Source organism: Camponotus floridanus, unplaced genomic scaffold (assembly GCF_003227725.1).
Source record: "Camponotus floridanus strain SB8 unplaced genomic scaffold, Cflo_v7.5 scaffold226, whole genome shotgun sequence".
NCBI lineage: Eukaryota > Metazoa > Arthropoda > Insecta > Hymenoptera > Formicidae > Camponotus > Camponotus floridanus.
The window spans coordinates 20,002-38,052 of record NW_020229355.1 but is presented as its reverse complement, the minus strand read 5'-3'; the positions used below and the strand labels follow the sequence as shown (position 1 = coordinate 38,052).

General features: G+C 35.9%; 3 protein-coding genes across 5 annotated transcripts; 1 reads left to right on the top strand and 2 right to left on the bottom strand.

The window, feature by feature from the left end:
• Positions 1-570: 570 nt before the first annotated feature.
• On the bottom strand, positions 571-1,670 carry LOC105253196 (histone-lysine N-methyltransferase SETMAR). Its single transcript, XM_011261056.3, has one exon. The coding sequence runs from the start codon at positions 1,522-1,524 to the stop codon at positions 742-744; it is 783 nt and encodes a 260-aa protein (XP_011259358.1). The 5' UTR covers positions 1,525-1,670; the 3' UTR covers positions 571-741.
• On the bottom strand, positions 1,447-4,737 carry LOC105253197 (traB domain-containing protein). Of its 2 annotated transcripts, none has more exons than XM_011261057.2 (8): positions 4,652-4,737; positions 3,939-4,278; positions 3,106-3,299; positions 2,796-2,910; positions 2,572-2,708; positions 2,088-2,500; positions 1,698-1,860; positions 1,447-1,563 (listed from the first exon to the last, which is right to left on the bottom strand). In XM_011261057.2, exons 2-8 carry the CDS (start codon positions 4,267-4,269, stop codon positions 1,528-1,530), a joined length of 1,389 nt encoding a protein of 462 aa, XP_011259359.1. In that variant the 5' UTR covers positions 4,270-4,278; positions 4,652-4,737; the 3' UTR covers positions 1,447-1,527. The 2 variants fall into 2 exon arrangements, with proteins under 2 accessions (XP_011259359.1, XP_011259360.1); XM_011261058.3 differs by lacking the exon at positions 4,652-4,737 and adding an exon at positions 4,358-4,512.
• Positions 4,738-5,651: 914 nt separating this feature from the next.
• On the top strand, positions 5,652-17,353 carry LOC105253195 (protein ELYS). 2 transcript variants are annotated; one of them, XM_011261055.3, is made up of 6 exons: positions 5,652-6,181; positions 6,728-7,105; positions 7,189-7,486; positions 8,634-14,612; positions 15,748-15,807; positions 15,972-16,151. In XM_011261055.3, exons 1-6 carry the CDS (start codon positions 6,152-6,154, stop codon positions 15,977-15,979), a joined length of 6,753 nt encoding a protein of 2,250 aa, XP_011259357.2. In that variant the 5' UTR covers positions 5,652-6,151; the 3' UTR covers positions 15,980-16,151. The 2 variants fall into 2 exon arrangements, with proteins under 2 accessions (XP_011259357.2, XP_011259356.2); XM_011261054.3 differs by having other exon boundaries at positions 5,653-6,181; positions 15,748-15,811; positions 15,972-17,353.
• The last annotated feature ends 698 nt before the right edge of the window (positions 17,354-18,051 follow it).

Here is an 18,051-nt window from a genome sequence, read left to right as displayed (position 1 = left end):
ACAATTATGTGTTTTCTTTACACCAATTGATTCCTCTCATTATTTTGTACATAAAAGTATTAAGGTAGGATAATCGAAAAATGAATATTTTACTAGCTATTTTACGGTTTATGTAAAATTAAGAAATGATTTCAAACCTCATAACTCATAAAGTACTTAATGAAAACTAACTTAATTATAGTATTTAGAAAGCTCTCGAGATGAACTATAAGAATATGTAAAAGCATATAGGGTGTCCTGTTTAGAAAGTTGGATGTGACCTTCACGTGACCTTTAGGTGACTCTTCAATGTCAAACTACTGATACCATCCTATGTCCCCCTTCAAGCCATACAACTTTTGTCTGAAACATTTTTTTCTACAATTAAAATTAAAAAAAGTTATGAGGGTGGAACTTTTAAAATGGGACATCCTGTATGTATGTATGTATGTATGTATGTATGTATGTATGTATGTATGTATATATGTATGTATGTATGTATGTATGTATGTATGTGTATATATATATATATATATATCAGATATATACATTTTATATTTATTAGTTAAATACATACATTTTAAAAAATTCAAGTTTATAATGATTGCAATGTTTTGATTTTTACAATATCAAGTTTCAAGATACAACTTTTTCTAATTTACGCAATTAGTTTAGATGAAATCTGTGATATTTAAATTTTGAACATTTTTAATCTAATTTCTTTGTCACTATTATAATATCGTACAAGAATACTTTATACTGTCAAATTCGATTGTGTGGTAAATAATGGAAACAATTGTTAGAACCACAAAGACAAGGAGTATCACTGAGATAATGGACGGAATTAGCCATTACACCACCAGCATAATCAAAAGTCACTTCTTCATCGTTCTCTATATTCCTAGATGCAAACAATCCTAATCGAGGCACGATACTTTCTACTCTGACCGGGACAAGGCTAGATGTAGGATCGCAGCTATGATTAGCATAACGTCCAATGTTACCAAAATATTTTGGATCTATACAAGTGACAATAATACGATCACCAATGTGTTCTCTCACTACGAGAACATAATTCATTGTATTATGCCTTTTATTGGCTTCAATTCTACGTCGCGCCTCTTGCAGGCCGATTATTTCACCAGCGTATTCGCAGATAAATTGACCCTTTTTGATTGATTTAGTTGTGAATAGACCGAGACCTTTGCCGGCGACTTCTTTCACAATCAAACAATTTAACGGACCGTTCTGTACTAATCTATTTCCGCAATTTGGTCCACATTTACAGTGAGGGTTGCACTCGAATACCGGACCAACTAATTTCTCGTCGACAATTCGAGCATTGACATAATTAGCGGAACCACGAGTACACGAACAATTATCACATTCAACCGCGCAGGAACAACCCACGACGTATTCCGCTTCAAAGTCCGCTACGTCTACTTCGGGCCCCGGAATATTATTTATTACATACATAACGTCCGTTATATTGTGTTCGTACTCGTCAGTGGAAGCAGTTGCCTCCATGCTTACCGCAATCATCATGTGTCAATAAAAAAAGCCCAAAAGCAAGTCCGAGAGACTCTTTCAGAGACAAAGGCAGCACAAGAGATAAAGAGAAAATAATTGTTTTATGATATGAAAAAGGAGAGACTTTTCTTCTTAGAATATAGAGTAAACGAGAACTCGAATGTGTAATCCTATCGTGTGGCACCAACCTTTAAAAGTCCCTCGACCGATGACTTGATAGTTTGGAAAGTGGTAGTAGCAGTAGGTACCGTTGCTGTTACGATTTTGTAACTTATATATATTACAGCACCGAGTACGGATGCCTTGACGGTCAGCTTTAGGATTTTACCTGACAACGACGGTGGTGGTATTCTACGAAAAATAAAATAGTGAATTGACACGAAACGATTTTGCATTATTTTAATATATAGAGAGTTTCTAAAATATTTTAGTCAAACTTTACTGTCCCTATTTTTTTCAGGCGAATTCGTACTGATGAAAAAGAAGACGCACGAACCCATAAATATTTATATTTTACATGGGGAACATCTTCTATATAATAAAAACTATTTGAGTTATTCTCCATGTCTCATATTTACCTCATGATAGGTGGTATATCGGTGGGCTTGACTTTACCCCAATTCTCGATAATACCAGGTGTATGTCCTAAGCCAACGATTCCTACAACTCGCGCCGGTTCGAAAGTATGATTGGCGGTACGATGAGGCAAGCAGGCTAGTTGCAGAGAGTTCGTCAAATAAATATCTCTTTCTTTGACGAGCACTTCTCCCAATACAGGGAATTGTTCCTTCATGCTGGCGATCATCTCATCCAACATTGATCGTTGTTTACAAAGCTCGACATCCTCCTGAGTAATGGGATCCTTCATTGTTGCCAGATGCCATCCCAGTTTTATAGTCTGCCACCAAGATAATGATCGAATCGCACGTTGCATTGTTATATTAATTGGTCGATCGGCCAGATGAACGATACAATTGGGCACTTTTTTTGCCTGAAAAAAATGATAATAAATTAAATCGATCATCATCGTATAATGCCGCTTCTTTATGTGCACACACTCACCTCTTCAAATGCCCTCCGGAATTCACCACCGGGTGGCATACCCAACTGCTTGGCAACATGTGTCGCCATTCTCAGCAATAGAATATGTAATAAACCATTATAAAGCCCTTCTTTCTTAATGGTATCCATCATAACTCCTGTAAACAGATTAAATAACACGAGACAATTTGATAACATAAAGGCATACACTGGATATGAAAAATTATAAAAATATAAAAACTCACTAAAATCAATATCCTTGGCATAACGAAACATAACTTCTTCATCAAGTTGTAGTATACCAACTCTGGCTCTGCATAATTCGACTACAACTATGTGAGGTCGTACAGCTTGTATGACCTGTGAGGAAAAAAATATTTATTATATATTATTTATTAAAAAAATATTTATATATATTATTTTTTATTATATTATTTATTTTATTTTTTAATAAAGTGAGATATATTAAATTTTCATAATAAAATTATCCTTTTGAAATCAAGAAAATAATTTTATTATAAAATATGTGTGTGTGTGAATAATATAGTTAGTTACCTTTGACACATCATTTTGACTTTCAACACTGAAATGTGCTGTCCCTACTAAGTACAATTTTCCTCCGTCCGATGTTCTTAATAACGTCACGGTTTCCGGCAATTTTTCATCAATACTAAAATCCTCATATTGTCCTCTTGATAGTTCGCTCACTGTATCGCCAACACTATGCTTTTTATTTTGGATATCTGAATCTACATTATACCCAATATTTTCTACATTATAAGTACATGGCCAATATATACCTAAATCTCACAAGTTAAATTAAAATAAAAAAAGCAGTACCTTCAAATGTTAAAATCTTTTTTTTATATCCATATCGTTTTTTTAATATTGACATTTTTTTTTAAAGCACTAATATACTGGTTCAAAGATAGTTTATCTTATAGCAGTAACAATGGCTAATTTAAACTTATTAGATTAAAAAGATCTTGTATATAGATGTGAAACCTTAGAACATTAACTGCTTCAAAGCATCATCCACAACTAATATTGTAATCAAATGTGCTTTTAGCCAGTATATTAGTGCTTTCAAAAAAATGTCAATAAGAAAAAAAACAATACGAATATAGAAAAAAGGTTTCAAAGGTTAAAGGGACTGCTTTTTTTATTTTGTATAATATTGTGTTATTATATGTTATTTTTTATGTTATTTCATATAATATTGTGTTTTTTATTTTATATAATATTGTGTTATTAAAAAAATATTAAGGTAATAAACTTACAGAAAAAATATTAAAGTAATAAATTTGCAGAAAAACATGTTTGTGTTTCATTGCAATATAAGATACATAAAACATAAGATACATAAAACATAATACAGTGCATCTAACCTTCGTCAATTAAAAGAATTTCACTATCAGAAGATTCCGCACTTTTCATTTTGCCATCATCGTCATAACTATCTCCTGTGCTCATTATTGTCGATAATGTGTACGAAGACTGTGTTGCTGGTTCAGAACTCTGAACAATGTTGTGCTCGGATTCTCTGGCAATTAATTCCTTTGTAATATCATGTGCGATTGATTTAGTCAACGTGTTGTAATCGCCTTTCTCATTGATTAAGTCATAGCGTTTAGCTTCCACAGATGATAATAGAATATCCCTCTCCTGTTGATCACCACCAGCATGGTGGTCAGATTTAGATCCAGAATTGGATGCCATTTTTTTTTCCTGAAAACCCATATATTTTGCTGCAATTTATCCGTTCTCAAAAAAATATCCTCGAATTCTATAATAATAGAAAACTTACACCAACAAACTGTCAATAAACAATTATACGATTAATGGTATAAAAACAGAAGTAACTTAAAATATTTTTTATATATCTTTATTTTTCTAAAATAAGGAGCATCCCCTAAGAATCGAATCCTATTGTTACATGTAATAATTCGAAGTACCCAATACACGTTGCTACATATTTCTAACCTTGCAAAATACTTGACACGTTTACAAATATAAAAAAAATGTTCGCATCGCAATAATAGGGTCCGCGATTTAACTCGTTTCAAGTGAATCGTGATTATTCATTATACGAAAAACTTACACAGCCACTAAAAACTTAAAGAAATGTCTAACGTATGTGCGAAAATGCACATCGAGGCAAATGTCAAATGTGCCACATATGCTGCCATATGCTTACGTTATATATATAAATATATATATATATATATATATATATATATATATATATTTATATTTATATATATATTTTTTTTAATCTGTCATTCATTACTTATAAATTATTATATATATATATATATATATATATATATATAATCTGTCATTACTTTTATATTATTTTATATATTCATCAGAAAATATTACAAAGAGGACATCCGATGATTTTAAACTATATGCACTCTATATGCACTCTATGGCTGTATTCCAAAATTCACTGCCAGTATTGAAAATCTATAGTTTACATGACGTACACAATAGATTTTCAGTTGGCAATGAAATTTGGAACGCAGCCTATATAGGGTGTATTAATATTATCAATGTTCTCTTTATAATAGATTTTCTGATTAATTTGAATCTATAAATCTATATATATTGTAAATTTTGATCTTTCCTTAGCGAAATTAATTATTTTTTCGTAAATTTTCATTTACCTCCCCATCAAATATTTTTGCATCTAAGTCAACTTTTTATATTTTATTCAAGTAAATTCTTCTTCCTTTTTTTGAAATGGAATTTACTGTCTGTGTATTATAAATAGTGGGCGCTAATTAAGTGACACCCTGTATGTTAATATTTTATAAAAGATCAATATATATTTTTACATCTATCTTACATGTATTTTTTAAAATATATTCATACAATTGCAAGTCACAAATTTCATGCAAGATTTTGTCGTATAATTTCACAAATGTCCTATCGGGGAATAATTTATTAGATCGAATGAGAGAGCGAGGCTTCGAAGCACGAATATCTAGACGCGATGCGCATGCTCCAAGCCCTCAAAGTGCGCCTAACTTCACGCGAGAGAATAGGAAGTATCTCGAGCCGTCTCTCTCTCTCTCTCTCTCTCCCTCTATAAATAAAAATTTTTGCAATACACAAAATGCTCTTATTTCCCGCGTTTACGCGTCAAATCGTTAAAATCGTTCAATCTGTCGCCAAAGAGGGTCCCTCGAACGCGCGTAAATTCTTCGCTCAACGATCGCTGAAATAATCAATAAAGAGATCCACGTGCGGTGCCTCGTGTTATTGCGATGCGGTTGGGAGCAGTGCTTATTAACGTACTTCGCAGTCGTGTAGTCGAGTTCGCGATTTTAAAACGTGTGCTCGCACGCGCGAGTAGCCAAACGAATGATAGGCGATACTGATATATATACGTGTATATATCTCGTCGTGCGGATTCCAAATTCTTGGGAATAAATCACTCTCTAAATTTCGTCCGTTATTCATCTCGCTAACGATCCTACGAGGGAGCCGTAAAGTTTGGCGCCAACATAACCTCGTCTTGAGCCAAACCGCGAGAACGTTCCTTTTAAATGCAATTCTCATCAAATCGATGACATCCCGGTAGCTCGCGTGAGAAATGAAGGAGCTGGAGGAAGTCAACTGCGAGGTAAAACGCGGCATTATTTTCGAAAATTTTCATTATTTTTATATACAGGGTGTATCTTAAAAAGCTCCCACTAAGCAAATAGCGTTATTCCTGATTAAAAACCGAGTCGAAAAGTCCTGAACCATTTTTTTTCCAAGATTCATTAAATAATTAATCAGATTTAAGTATTAAAAAGATTTCTGAAAAGATGAATTGTTTAAAAATTAACACAAAATAGTTTATCTTTTTGCTTATCCAAATCTTTATATGTTGATAACGAGGAAGTTTGTCTTTTTATTGGCGCGACTTTATTCATTAATTACTGCTTTATTAAGCATTATAGAAAAAAATGGTTCAGGACTTTTCGACTCGATTTTTAATCAGGAATAACGCTATTTGCTTAGTGGGAGCTTTTTAAGATACACCCTGTATATGTAATACAGTACAGTAGTATTTTCGATTAAGTTTCCCTACCTTAAATGTATGGCAAGAAAAGAAAAACGATTCTATTCGACTAGAGCAATTTTTTCTCCTGCCTCTGATAAATCTCTGTTTTTTTTGCTACAGATTCGCAGAATCGTGAACCTGCAATTTCCTGTGTCGAGTCGACTGAGAAGTTCAGAGAGCGAGGAACATGGCCAGTCCACGATCTCCCAGGAGCACGACAGCGACAGCGAGTTCCGTGGAGGATTTCTGCACAATGCGACATATGCGTGGCTGAGTTATGGCTGTCGTTTGATAGTCTTTAATGTAAAAATAGGGGAGAGTATTAGCAGTTGGACATTTCGTGGAATTGTAACGTCAGTTTCCCAATTTCCCGCGCAAACCGGAGAGTTTCCACTGCTGTTGGTTGGAGTGGATAACTGTGCAAACAGATTGAAAGATTCATCTGGTTTATTGTGTATATTTGATTGTACAACATCCCGTGTCTTGAGAGCAATTCGGGTAAATATTATTTAAAGAAAGTTATTATTAAAAAAAAGCTTTAATGAAGATATTAATTTCCTTGTATTTCTTATATTTCACAGATGTCATGTGGCGTGGAACAAGTATGTGTTGTATCAGGTGGTGCGGAATGGGAAGAATTTAATGATAAAAGATCGGATAATGTATTGAATGAAATGGATGGAATAGCTTGTGTAGTCTTGCGTAATCTTGAGCATATCATGATTGATCTTCGAAGACGTACATGGGATGTATATGATTTGTCCTCTGTTATGGATGAAACATCTCCAGCAGAATTGGATTTTTTATCGGCGAAACAAGTTGTTGGCAGGCATCAGTCCAATCGAGAAAAACATGCTGCTTATAATTTGTTGAATAGACGTAAGTACAAATATTAGTATTCATTATCACAGTAATTATCACTTAAATGATGAACATTTCCATCATTTCAATGACAAAAAGATCTTATAATTATAACTGTTCTGTCTCTTGAGCATAGAAACTTTGAAGCCCATCACCTATTGTCATAGACATTATCTAATAATTTATTTATTTGCAAAGAGAGTGTATAACAATATACTTGGTCACAATTCATGATAAGAATTGAGTATTTATAATTTTTATCTTTTTAAAAATTATAATTTTCTAATGGCTTAATAAAATTTTCGTGATTAAAATAACAAAATATGAAAATATTATTTAAATTTCATTTATTTAAATACATGAAATTTATATAAAAAATTTTTTTTAAATTTAATGTTTTTAATATTTAGTTTTCAATTAAATATAAAAAGAGTCTTACAAAAACATAAGCATATAAAAAAAATATATATGCAAGATATTTATATTTATTATTCAAGATATATTTATTATTTTATTTTGACTTTTGTTTAACGTCCTCTTTGAAAATTCAATATGAACTTTAATAATTCTACAGCATTGTTATTCTCTTAACATTCGCCAGTAAATTCATGAGTAGGCAAGTTTGCTATAAAAGATTAAAAAAATTTTTTTTATGATAATTTATCTCGCTTTTGCTCTCAATAAGTTGCCATGATTTATGAGAGAGTTCCTGAAAGATAAATATCATGTGTTTCATGTTTGGATACATGTGTTTAAATATCATTAATAACAACCGATCTGTTGTCATTTAAACGGTATTGTATTATTAAATAAGAGAATTGAATATATCAACAAGTTTTATATCTTTTTTTGTATCTATACTAATGCATAGATTTTTTTTAATAAAAGATTTAAAAAAAAGGTAAAAAATATATTAGTATTTCTTATTAAATATATAATAATACAATTTTGTAATTGCATCACTATTGTATATTTTTTATTGAATTAACAGACTTTCTATTATAATTACTATAAATAATTATAATAATTAATAGTATAATAATAATAATTAGTAATATAATAATTATAATAATTAAGAATCATTATTTTTTTAATTAATGCAATCTTTTTAAAAAAAGTTAAAATTTTAATACTGATAGTCTTAATTTAATTACTTTGTTTTTAGGTATAGAAAAGCACATTGGTTTTAATAGAGAAGATTTCGAGTCATCTCCTTTACTCGGCGAGAGTTTGACCACTGCAATTATTAGTTCCACGAAGATCGGCTGTTTAATCTCTGGCTGTTTGGGTAGAGTAATAATTTGGCAAAACGATGGTTCTATAAGATGGATCAGTGCACCTATCGATGACAACATGGCAGTTACGCATCTAGCTCTGTTAGAACCCACGGATGATCCTCGACCGTTTTATTATTTGTGGGTAGTATTTCAAGATGAATTATCGAGAATGCCACCGATATTAAGAATGTACGCTATGCTATTTGAGAGGAAATATTATGACAGAGACGTCAACTTGTATTTCAACTTGGAAGATGATCCCAGCCTCAAGTTTGAGTCAGAGTTGAGCGAAGGAGATAGAATCGTTGGCTTATACACTGTCGAGAGAGAGTCCAATTCAGAACAGACGGAATCGAGCGCCAGAAGAGGTGAGGATAATTTACTGCTCATCGCCACCAACGAGAGGATACTATTATTCGACCTGAATCAATGGTACAAGGAACAGATGCCGCGTACCATTAGTGAATGTCAGAATCCAAACAGCATATTAGCAACGTATTGCACGAGATCCGACGTGCAAAATGCAGACCGTCAGGTGATCAACTTTGCGTACGTTCCGCTCAGTTTGCAAGAATTTCCCAGCTCAGGTCCAAACTCACCTGAAGAATTATTCTACCCCAATTCCTTGTCGTTCGAATGGGTGGAATTGAGTTCAAGGAGACTAACATTCTGGATGACTCGTGGTATTCAGGCAGATCTGCTGCGTGAAATGGCTATAGCCGGTCCGATTATACTAATACAACCGTCTGAAACGTTTCACAGGTGTCTCTCCGTTGGATTGGTGCCATTTAACTCGGAATTTACGTTCGCCAGCGATCAAGACGCGCAGCGAGAAATGTTGCTGTCGCTCTGCTTGGAGCAACGGTGGTCTACCTTTCTGGTGAAATGCGCCGTAGAGTGGTCGGACGGTAGTGCCTCTTACTTGTATCCTACTTTCCTCAAATGGGGCATCCAGAGAGCCTCCACGATAAAAATGATCGCTGATCGGCTGTGCGTTCCTTTGTTCGATCAGTCAGGTAATAGCATCGGCGAGGCTGACGTAAAGAATCTACGATTTTGTTCGCAGCAATTGGAGTGCCTGTCCAATGTAGTGGGTAAATTACCGTCCGCGGGGACAGATTTAAAGAAGCAACGAAGGACATTGAAACGCGTGTCTACGTATTTCCAAGTGCTCCTTTGGTTCTATGATGTGGGTCTGTTGCCCGAAACTCAAGACTTGGAGGATGAGGAGGAAAATACTTTACCTATCTCCTTAGCACTAAGAGTGCCTTATCCTTATGAGAGACTCTCGGCACTTTACAAGGAGAAACGAGCGCAATATCAGAAGGACAATAACAGTAACGAAAATGAACAGGATTTATTCATCGACGAGTTGATAACGCGTGAATGTCCCATGTTGAAGGCACAATGGGAGAGAGAAGGTGGCACCGCCACGGGCGGCTACTATCCACCGCCATCGTTGCAGTCCCTCTTACGCAGTTATTTAACCGATTATCAGCAAACAGAAGCGAGTGAGATTAGTTGCAAGCATCAGATCACAATTTACCTCTTGATGGATTTGCAGGCGATGCTATTACAACGACTATATCCCGCGGTGAAGCAGCTAATTAAGTATCCGTCCGCATTCAAAATGACTCCCAGTCTCATCAAACTCACTCAGGCGTTTTGGTTGCTCGATCACGAGGACTATCAGGAATTCCTCGATACAATGACTGGTCAGTTGATTTCTGATTCTGACGTTAAGGATTGGCACCACAGACTTATACTGCGCACCTTGGTGCGCAATAATCAGCACAAACTTGCGCTCGTGTATCTCCGCGTCAGAAAGCCTCCTCTATCCTCTTTAGAGGAGCAAGGTGTTGCCGTGAGTCTTTCGGTGGAACACGGTCTCGTGCAATCGGCCTTTCATCGTCGACCACCCTGTCACTACGAACAGCTGCTGATCTGTTTCTTCCGGGCGTGCAAGAAGTACGGTAAGCTCAATGAGATTTTGCATCTGGCGCTGGATATCGAGGAAGAGGAAGTGTTTATCAGATTCCTCGAGGAAAATAAGACAGAAGATTTACGATTGTTGTACTACCTGCAACGATGCCGTTATACGGAGGCAATCAGTAATCATCCGATTCGACAGTACCAATCGAATTTCACTAAGGATATTCAGTCCACGTCGCTCAGTATGCTCGACGCGTACAATATGACTTTGCCCGATGTCACGAAGCAGTTCTCTTCAAACGGATTAGCAGCGACCAGCTCGGACGTAGATTTAAAGGCACGCTATTCCAGACCGATGTCGCATCGAAAGAGTCATGACAGGCTGCGAAACATATATGAGACGGTGATTACGAAGGCTAGAGAAACCTATATTCGTAATGAGAAATATCAGATCCCGTTTATCAGCGTACCATGTATGTCGCTCAAGTTTAACAATTATGGATCGAATATGAACTGCGTGTCATTCCCGACATTGGTACGTAAGAGTTGCAGCAAACGTAGAATCGATCAGGTTCATGTGGAAGAAGATGAAGAAGTGAGTAACACGCCGGACAACGCGAAACGCCGAAAATTATCAAACGGGAACATCTTGTCAAGCAAATCAGATTCGAGAGAATCAGGATTGGCAGCGGCCTTCGAGACACCTCTGGTAGAGCGTAAATTGAATGCATATACGAAAGATAATGTTGCGGAAACGCCACAATCAATCCTGAAGATCAGGCAGCTTGTAAAGAGCTCATCGAGTGTCGCGTCGTTTCAAGGGGAAGAAATTGCCGATAGGCTGTCTCAGAACGAGAGGAAAATCAATAGACAAATACGATTCGACATTAATCAGTCCAAGAAAATCTTGACTTATGAAGAAGAGGAAGAGGAAGAAAACGAAGAGAAGAAAATGGAAGAGGAAGCCAGCGGTGATGAGACCAACGTTTCCTCCAAGGCGAGCAATGAGATGTCTCTCAATCCAAGCAAGTCGGCATTTTATGAAAGCGCGATCTTGAGCGACCTCAGCAGCGTTGCCTCCAGCAAGATTTATTGCTATGCCCGTCCGCGACCTAGCCTCCGAAGAAGTGCCTTATCCGTAGAATCACTACAAGAATCTTGCGCGAAGAAGGTGAGCGGTACGTCCGCAAATTCGTCTGCCGCCTTCTCGTCGATTGCTGAAGAGAATACGTCAAAGAGGTGCAGCTCATCACAGTCGGCTTACTCAACCACCTTGCTATCTCCGGGCACTAGCATCGATATCAGTTACCCGAATACACCAGGACGCGCCAGTCCATTAGAATGGGCATTAGAAAGACACAGTCACAATAAATTTACTATTTCATCCACCCCAATAACGAAAAATATAGTTTCTCAGAAGATGTTTGTTAAGCGAGCAATACGAGTTGATGACAACGATAAAGACGTGGAGTCGGAATCATTTATGAGTAACATAAAGAAAGAGGATCTTAATGTGCCAGGTGAGTCTACGAAGCGTGACGAACAATCTAATTACGATAGAAGCAACCTTGAGGAACGAGATAGTCCAGAAAAAGATGTACTGCAGAAGAAAACTGAGAGCAAGAGCGAAAGCAAATACAATAATGGAAACGTCGCGAGGGAGGAAAGTCCAAGTTCACGAAATCCTTGCGAAGAACAGCCCGTGTTCTCGGAGAAGGTCGCGGAGACTGCGAACTTGGACGAATCTGAAGATGAGTTACTTCGGTTGCGGGACGACGGAGACGATGAGGACGAACATGAGACATTCGAGAGTCTGTCCACGCATCTGGAGGACGCGCAATCGGAAGGCAGAGTCTCCGGTCCCCATTTGTCTGAAACTTGGAATCCAGGATATCAAACGGAGGGATGCTACGACGTCGCGAAATCTAATGGCCTGCGAGAATCGGCGATGCAAGCGATGGCTGACGTTGAATTCACCGACGACGAATCCGTCACGAGTGCCAGAAGCGCGACGCCCATGATATCCAATAAGACAGATAACGATGGGAAAAAGGAACATTCAATCTCGACTGCTCCTTCGGAGAATATATTTTACGACTTGAATATCACGGACGACGAGTCCGATTCCAACACTCGAGAAATTGAAGAGTCGAGGGCGAAAAATGGTAGATTTTCTAATTTACAAGGATCCGTGAATTTACAGAATCCCGAAGCGGAGAAGGACCAAAGTGAATCCGATGAGAAGAAGTCAGACGGGAGAGAGAGCGTCTCGAAAAATGCTGTCGATGAAGTTGCACAGCCTGATGCCGATGATAAGGATTCTAACATAAATGTTCGTTCGAAAGTAGATGAAACTGAATCAGTAGAATATCAAGAGAAGCTATCAAAAGCTGAAGGTTCCTCGAAGAACAAATGGAGTCACATGGAATTGGAAAATGTCCCATATGTACGAATAACTAGATCACCCAGAGCGGATTCGATGATAAAAGATAAAATAACAGATGCTTCACAGGTGGAACCAGAAAGGTCCACTCGTCTACGAAGGGGGAGTTCAATGACGAAAGATGTGACAACGGATTCTTCACGCAACAAAACGAAAAAGCCTCCGCGAAGAGCAAGTTTGACGACAAAGAGCTCGCCAGTGGATTCACGAAGTACAGATTCTGAAGAACCTCCTCTATTACAGAGGATCACTTCAATTACATCAGATTTACCCACAGATTCTCCTTCGTCGCAGGATACGAATCCTGAAAAGCCGCCTCGATTAAGGAGAGCGAGCTCGATAACAACGGAGGTAGGTTCTCCAGGAAGATCCTTGCGCAGTCGAAGAGCGAGTTCTCTCGTAAAGGACGTGCTAACGAGCTCGCTGATAGACGAAAACCTCGATAGACCCACGACCGAATCGGGAAATTCAGATGCGTCGCTATCGGTCAAAAAAGAGCTCAGATCTACATCGTCGACCTGGAAGAAGACTCCTCGGATTGAGGTGAAAGACAGCGACTCCGAGAGCGTCAAGGACGAGCTACCAGTTAGGAGAAGTACTAGACTTAGCTCTTCTAGCACGAGAAAAGAATTTCAGGAAGATGCCCCAAGGAGTCCCGCGAAGCTAATCAGTGACGATGAAGAAGATAAGAATACAAGGAAGAGATCCCTGCGCGCGAGAAAGTCCTCGGTGTCATCCGATACGGACAAACCAACGAAGAGATCTTCCTCGAGATTGTCCATGAGGGATTCGGACAAGAAGGTAATACTGGAAGAGGAGGAGCTTAAAGAGATCAAGACAAGTCGAAGACGCGGCAATTCGGTGCCTAAAGAGATCACGATGCAGACTCGCAGGAGAAGTAGGTCCGGCAGTATAGCAAGAGAAATTATCCCGGAAGTTCCCGAGCCATCGGAGGAGCAGTCGAGGACACCCAGGAGTTTTGTCACGAGGAATACGTCGGATGTTGTTAACAAATTGACGAGAAACACGCGCAGTCGAAGCTCGTCGATACTATCCATACCGGAGGAATTGGAGGAGATTCTGAGTCCGCCGATGAGGGAGACGAGATCCTCTCGGAAGAAAACATCCGAGCAAGATAACATCAGAGAGAGAAGAGCATCCAGCGCAGACGTGACGCCCAAGGACGTGAAGAGGAGGACCAGGAACATTCGCACGAGAAGCATCGCGGTGGAACCGATAGTGGAAGAATCAACGGAGGACGAGGACAGAGTAAGATCTCAGGAGGACGAACAGAAGAGCGGAGTTGCACTGCGAGATACCAGCACGTCGAAAGGAAGAACATCGATTACGACGACGGTTCAAGAAGATACGAAGCAGGATACGTTAAAACGGAAGCGAGGCAGATCGCGTAAGATTGACACGAGTCAAGAATCCAGTCTGTTTACCTTTTCACAGCCAGAGAAGATGGATGACGTGCCATTGAATGAGAAAGGTAATGAGATTGTTTATCAGATGAATGATCTTATATTCACATTCTACAGGGTGTTTCAGACCACCCATTTAAAAACTAGAGAAGTGGTTATTTCAAAAAAGTAAAAAAGTTTTCTTTATAAATCGGGTGCGTTCTATCGAATGGTGATATTTTCAACTTTTGGTTCCGGCCGGAAATAGGTGATTCAGACCGAAAGTGCATTTTTTAAAATAGAACCTCCTATTTTTTATTGCATATTCTTATAGCTTACCTCGAGAGCTTTTCAAAACACTATAATAAATTATTTTTCCATGAAGTACTTTTCGAGTTATGAGGCTTGAAATCATTTCTTAATTTTACATAAACTGTAAAATATCTTGTAAAATATTCATTTTTCGATTATCTTACCTTAATACTTTTATGTACTAAATAATGAGAGGAATCAATTGGTATAAAGAAAACACATAGTTGTTTCTAAGAAAAAATATGTAATTTGCAATTAACAATTCCATATTTTTTCTTACAAACAACTGTATGTTTTCTTTACACCAATTGATTCCTCTCATTATTTTATACATAAAAGTATTAAGGTAAGGTAATCGAAAAATGAATATTAGTACTTTATGAAAAAATAATTTATTATAGTGTTTTGGAAAGCTCTCGAGGTAAGTTACAAGAATATGCAATGAAAAATAGGGGGTTTCATTTAAAAAATGCACTTCCGGTCTGAATCGCCTATTTTCCGGCCGGAACCAGAAATTGAAAATATCATCATTTGATAGAGTGCACCCGATTTATAAAGAAAATGTTTTTACTTTTTTGAAATAACTTCTCTAGTTTTTAAATAGATGGTCTGAAACATCCTGTATAAATACAAAATGTTTTGTAGATTCAGAATTACAGAACATATTTTATGTAATGATAAATAAATAAACGATCTATATGATCGAATCCTGAAGATCAGTTTCAGAGATTGATTCTTGAATTATTGAATTTCTACTACTTTGAATTTGTACTACTTCTACTACTTTTGATATAATTTAGTAAATAGTTGAATTTTTCATTCTGTTAAAATTCTGTACTATGATGTAATGCCATTCACTTCTGTGAAGTAGGTGTTCGAATGTTTATTGAAATTGTGATTTTTAATTTACAGATATTGGGAACGTTCCAAATTATGTGTTCTCATCGCCTCAAACCAAATCCAAACAACATCGTAGGTCATTATTTATTAATTGATCAATACGAACATTCTCTCATGTTTTTTCTTTTGCACATTGTTTATATTTAAGATTCTAAGAATTATATCTGAGAAAGTAAATCAATTCGATTATATCCTAGAATAAGTCAGTTTATTTTCCTTGTGTTTATCTTTTTCAGAAAATTAAGCTCATTCATACCGAGTCTTGACCAGGAAAAGGGGAAACAATCAGCTGTTCGGAGACCTCACATCCTCAAATCTGGCCGTTATTCTCGCTTGATTGCAAAGAATTTTAGATCGCGATTTCGGACAGAATTCGTTATACCTAAAAAATGCAAAAGTACAACAGATTAAACAGGAAATTTTCTGCGAAAAAATTTTGATTTATCGCGCATCTTTCATTAGATTTAAATTTAAATTTATTTCATATCTTTCTTTACATTGCGATATTTTTTTGATTTTCTTTTTTATAATATGCGCTTATAGGTCAATTAAAATTGTCTGCACGATTAGTTGTTGCAAATTTAAATTTTCAATAATTGTTGGCTCGTAGTAAATATTTAAAATTTTTTTTGTTTTGATACGGAAGTAAAAGAGAGATTATGAAAGACATTTTACAGAAAATTGTCAAGTTAATTTCAGTTCATTTCTATGTTCTCGCTGGGATAGTACAAAGTGATTTTTCGCTGATATACGATTAACAATCACAAATGTTTGATGAATGAAGGTAGATAGAATCATTGAATTAGACATTTAAGCGATAAATTTTAAGTTGATCAGTTGTCTTATGAAATGAAAGATTTTGTACGCTACGCTGGGACCACATACGGAAACGAAATGTTTTGTTATGTACCTTTCGATGTTATTTTATAGAGACATTAAATTTACATTATCAATGTTAAATTCAATTTTGTTTTTCTCTTTTTTTCGCAAACGATTGAACTTTTCTTGATAGAATATCTGGTTGATTAGATAAAGCAATTTTTTTCCTTTATTCAAATTATGATTTATTTTAAATTGCGGTTGTATGTGATCGACTATAGCGACAGTACTTGGAATATACGCTAGTACACGTGATTAGAAATATATTTAAGAAATAAAAAAAAATATATGTAGTTCTCACGCGAAGATTGTTTTCACAATCCATAAGCTTGTGCAAGTCATTTGATCTGTGTTACATGCTGCATGTCAGTTATATGGACAAATGATGTTTCATTCAAATCTCGGATATATCGTTTTAACAAGCTATAATATTTGAATCTGTCACACATGTCAAAAATATAAACTTAAATGATAAACTATCATTGAAATTGTATTATATAAACTTTTTCTCTTCTTCTCTTTAACGCTCATAGTAATATTCATTCCGTTTTATGTACACTCTTTTGAAAAACTTGCTGTGAATACGTTTTTCGTTTCGTTGATACTTCCAGAATTTGATTTTATAGCGCAGAATTCTCTCTCTCTCTCTCTGCTATATATCTTGCAAATAATTCCTATAGTATTTTTCCGGCAAGAAAAAAAAGGCAAAATGTATCATACCTTTGTAAATAATTTATTAATGTACTCATGTATAATACAATAAATGTAAAAGAAAGATAATACATGACATATATAGTATCAAAAAAAAGAGAAAAAAACTCCAGTCACCACAAAAATATACATTATTACAAATTAATTCCTATATATATAAAATATACATACGAAGAATATTACTTGAAGCTATATCAATATAGATTCTAATCCTTTCGCGAATAGCCCTTATATAAATTAATGAACGATATATTGTGTATTATGTGTGTATGTACGTGTGCGTGCAAGTGTATGAAACAAAGCCGAATACATCTATTATAATGATCGAAAAATAATAACAAATAAATTCTGACAGCATTTTATAAATGTGTGTGTCGTTTTGAAGTTATATAAATAGTTAAACATATTTTTTTTGAAGCAGGGAAAGAAGGAAATAACAACTATAACTCATGGCATTTTTCTGCATTCTAACATTTCCCCCGAGACACAATTAACAATATGTCTAATGAATATTTTTTTTGTTCATATTGTGTTTTGAAATTCGGGGGAAAAGATTGCAATATGTAACGTTCGCTTGATATAGATTTATAGATCTTTACAGACGCACAAGACGCGTATTTTCTTTAATAAACCCTTTCTTTTATTTGTTTAAAGGCCAACACGTTAAAGTGTTATCTTTGGCAGTGTTATTCTTTATTCTATCTTATTAATTATAAAAGAGGTTTT

Coding starts and splice junctions, on each gene's coding strand:
- LOC105253196 (XM_011261056.3), bottom strand. CDS start 1,524: ATGATGATTGCGGTAAGCATGGAGGCAACTGCTTCCACTGACGAGTAC.
- LOC105253197 (XM_011261057.2), bottom strand. CDS start 4,269: ATGGCATCCAATTCTGGATCTAAATCTGACCACCATGCTGGTGGTGAT. Junction 2,911..3,105: donor GTCAAAATGATGTGTCAAAG/GTAACTAACTAT, acceptor TTTTCCTCACAG/GTCATACAAGCTGTACGACC. Junction 2,709..2,795: donor TGCCAAGGATATTGATTTTA/GTGAGTTTTTAT, acceptor ATCTGTTTACAG/GAGTTATGATGGATACCATT.
- LOC105253195 (XM_011261054.3), top strand. CDS start 6,152: ATGAAGGAGCTGGAGGAAGTCAACTGCGAG. Junction 6,182..6,727: donor TGGAGGAAGTCAACTGCGAG/GTAAAACGCGGC, acceptor TTTTTGCTACAG/ATTCGCAGAATCGTGAACCT. Junction 15,812..15,971: donor AAATCCAAACAACATCGTAG/GTCATTATTTAT, acceptor TATCTTTTTCAG/AAAATTAAGCTCATTCATAC.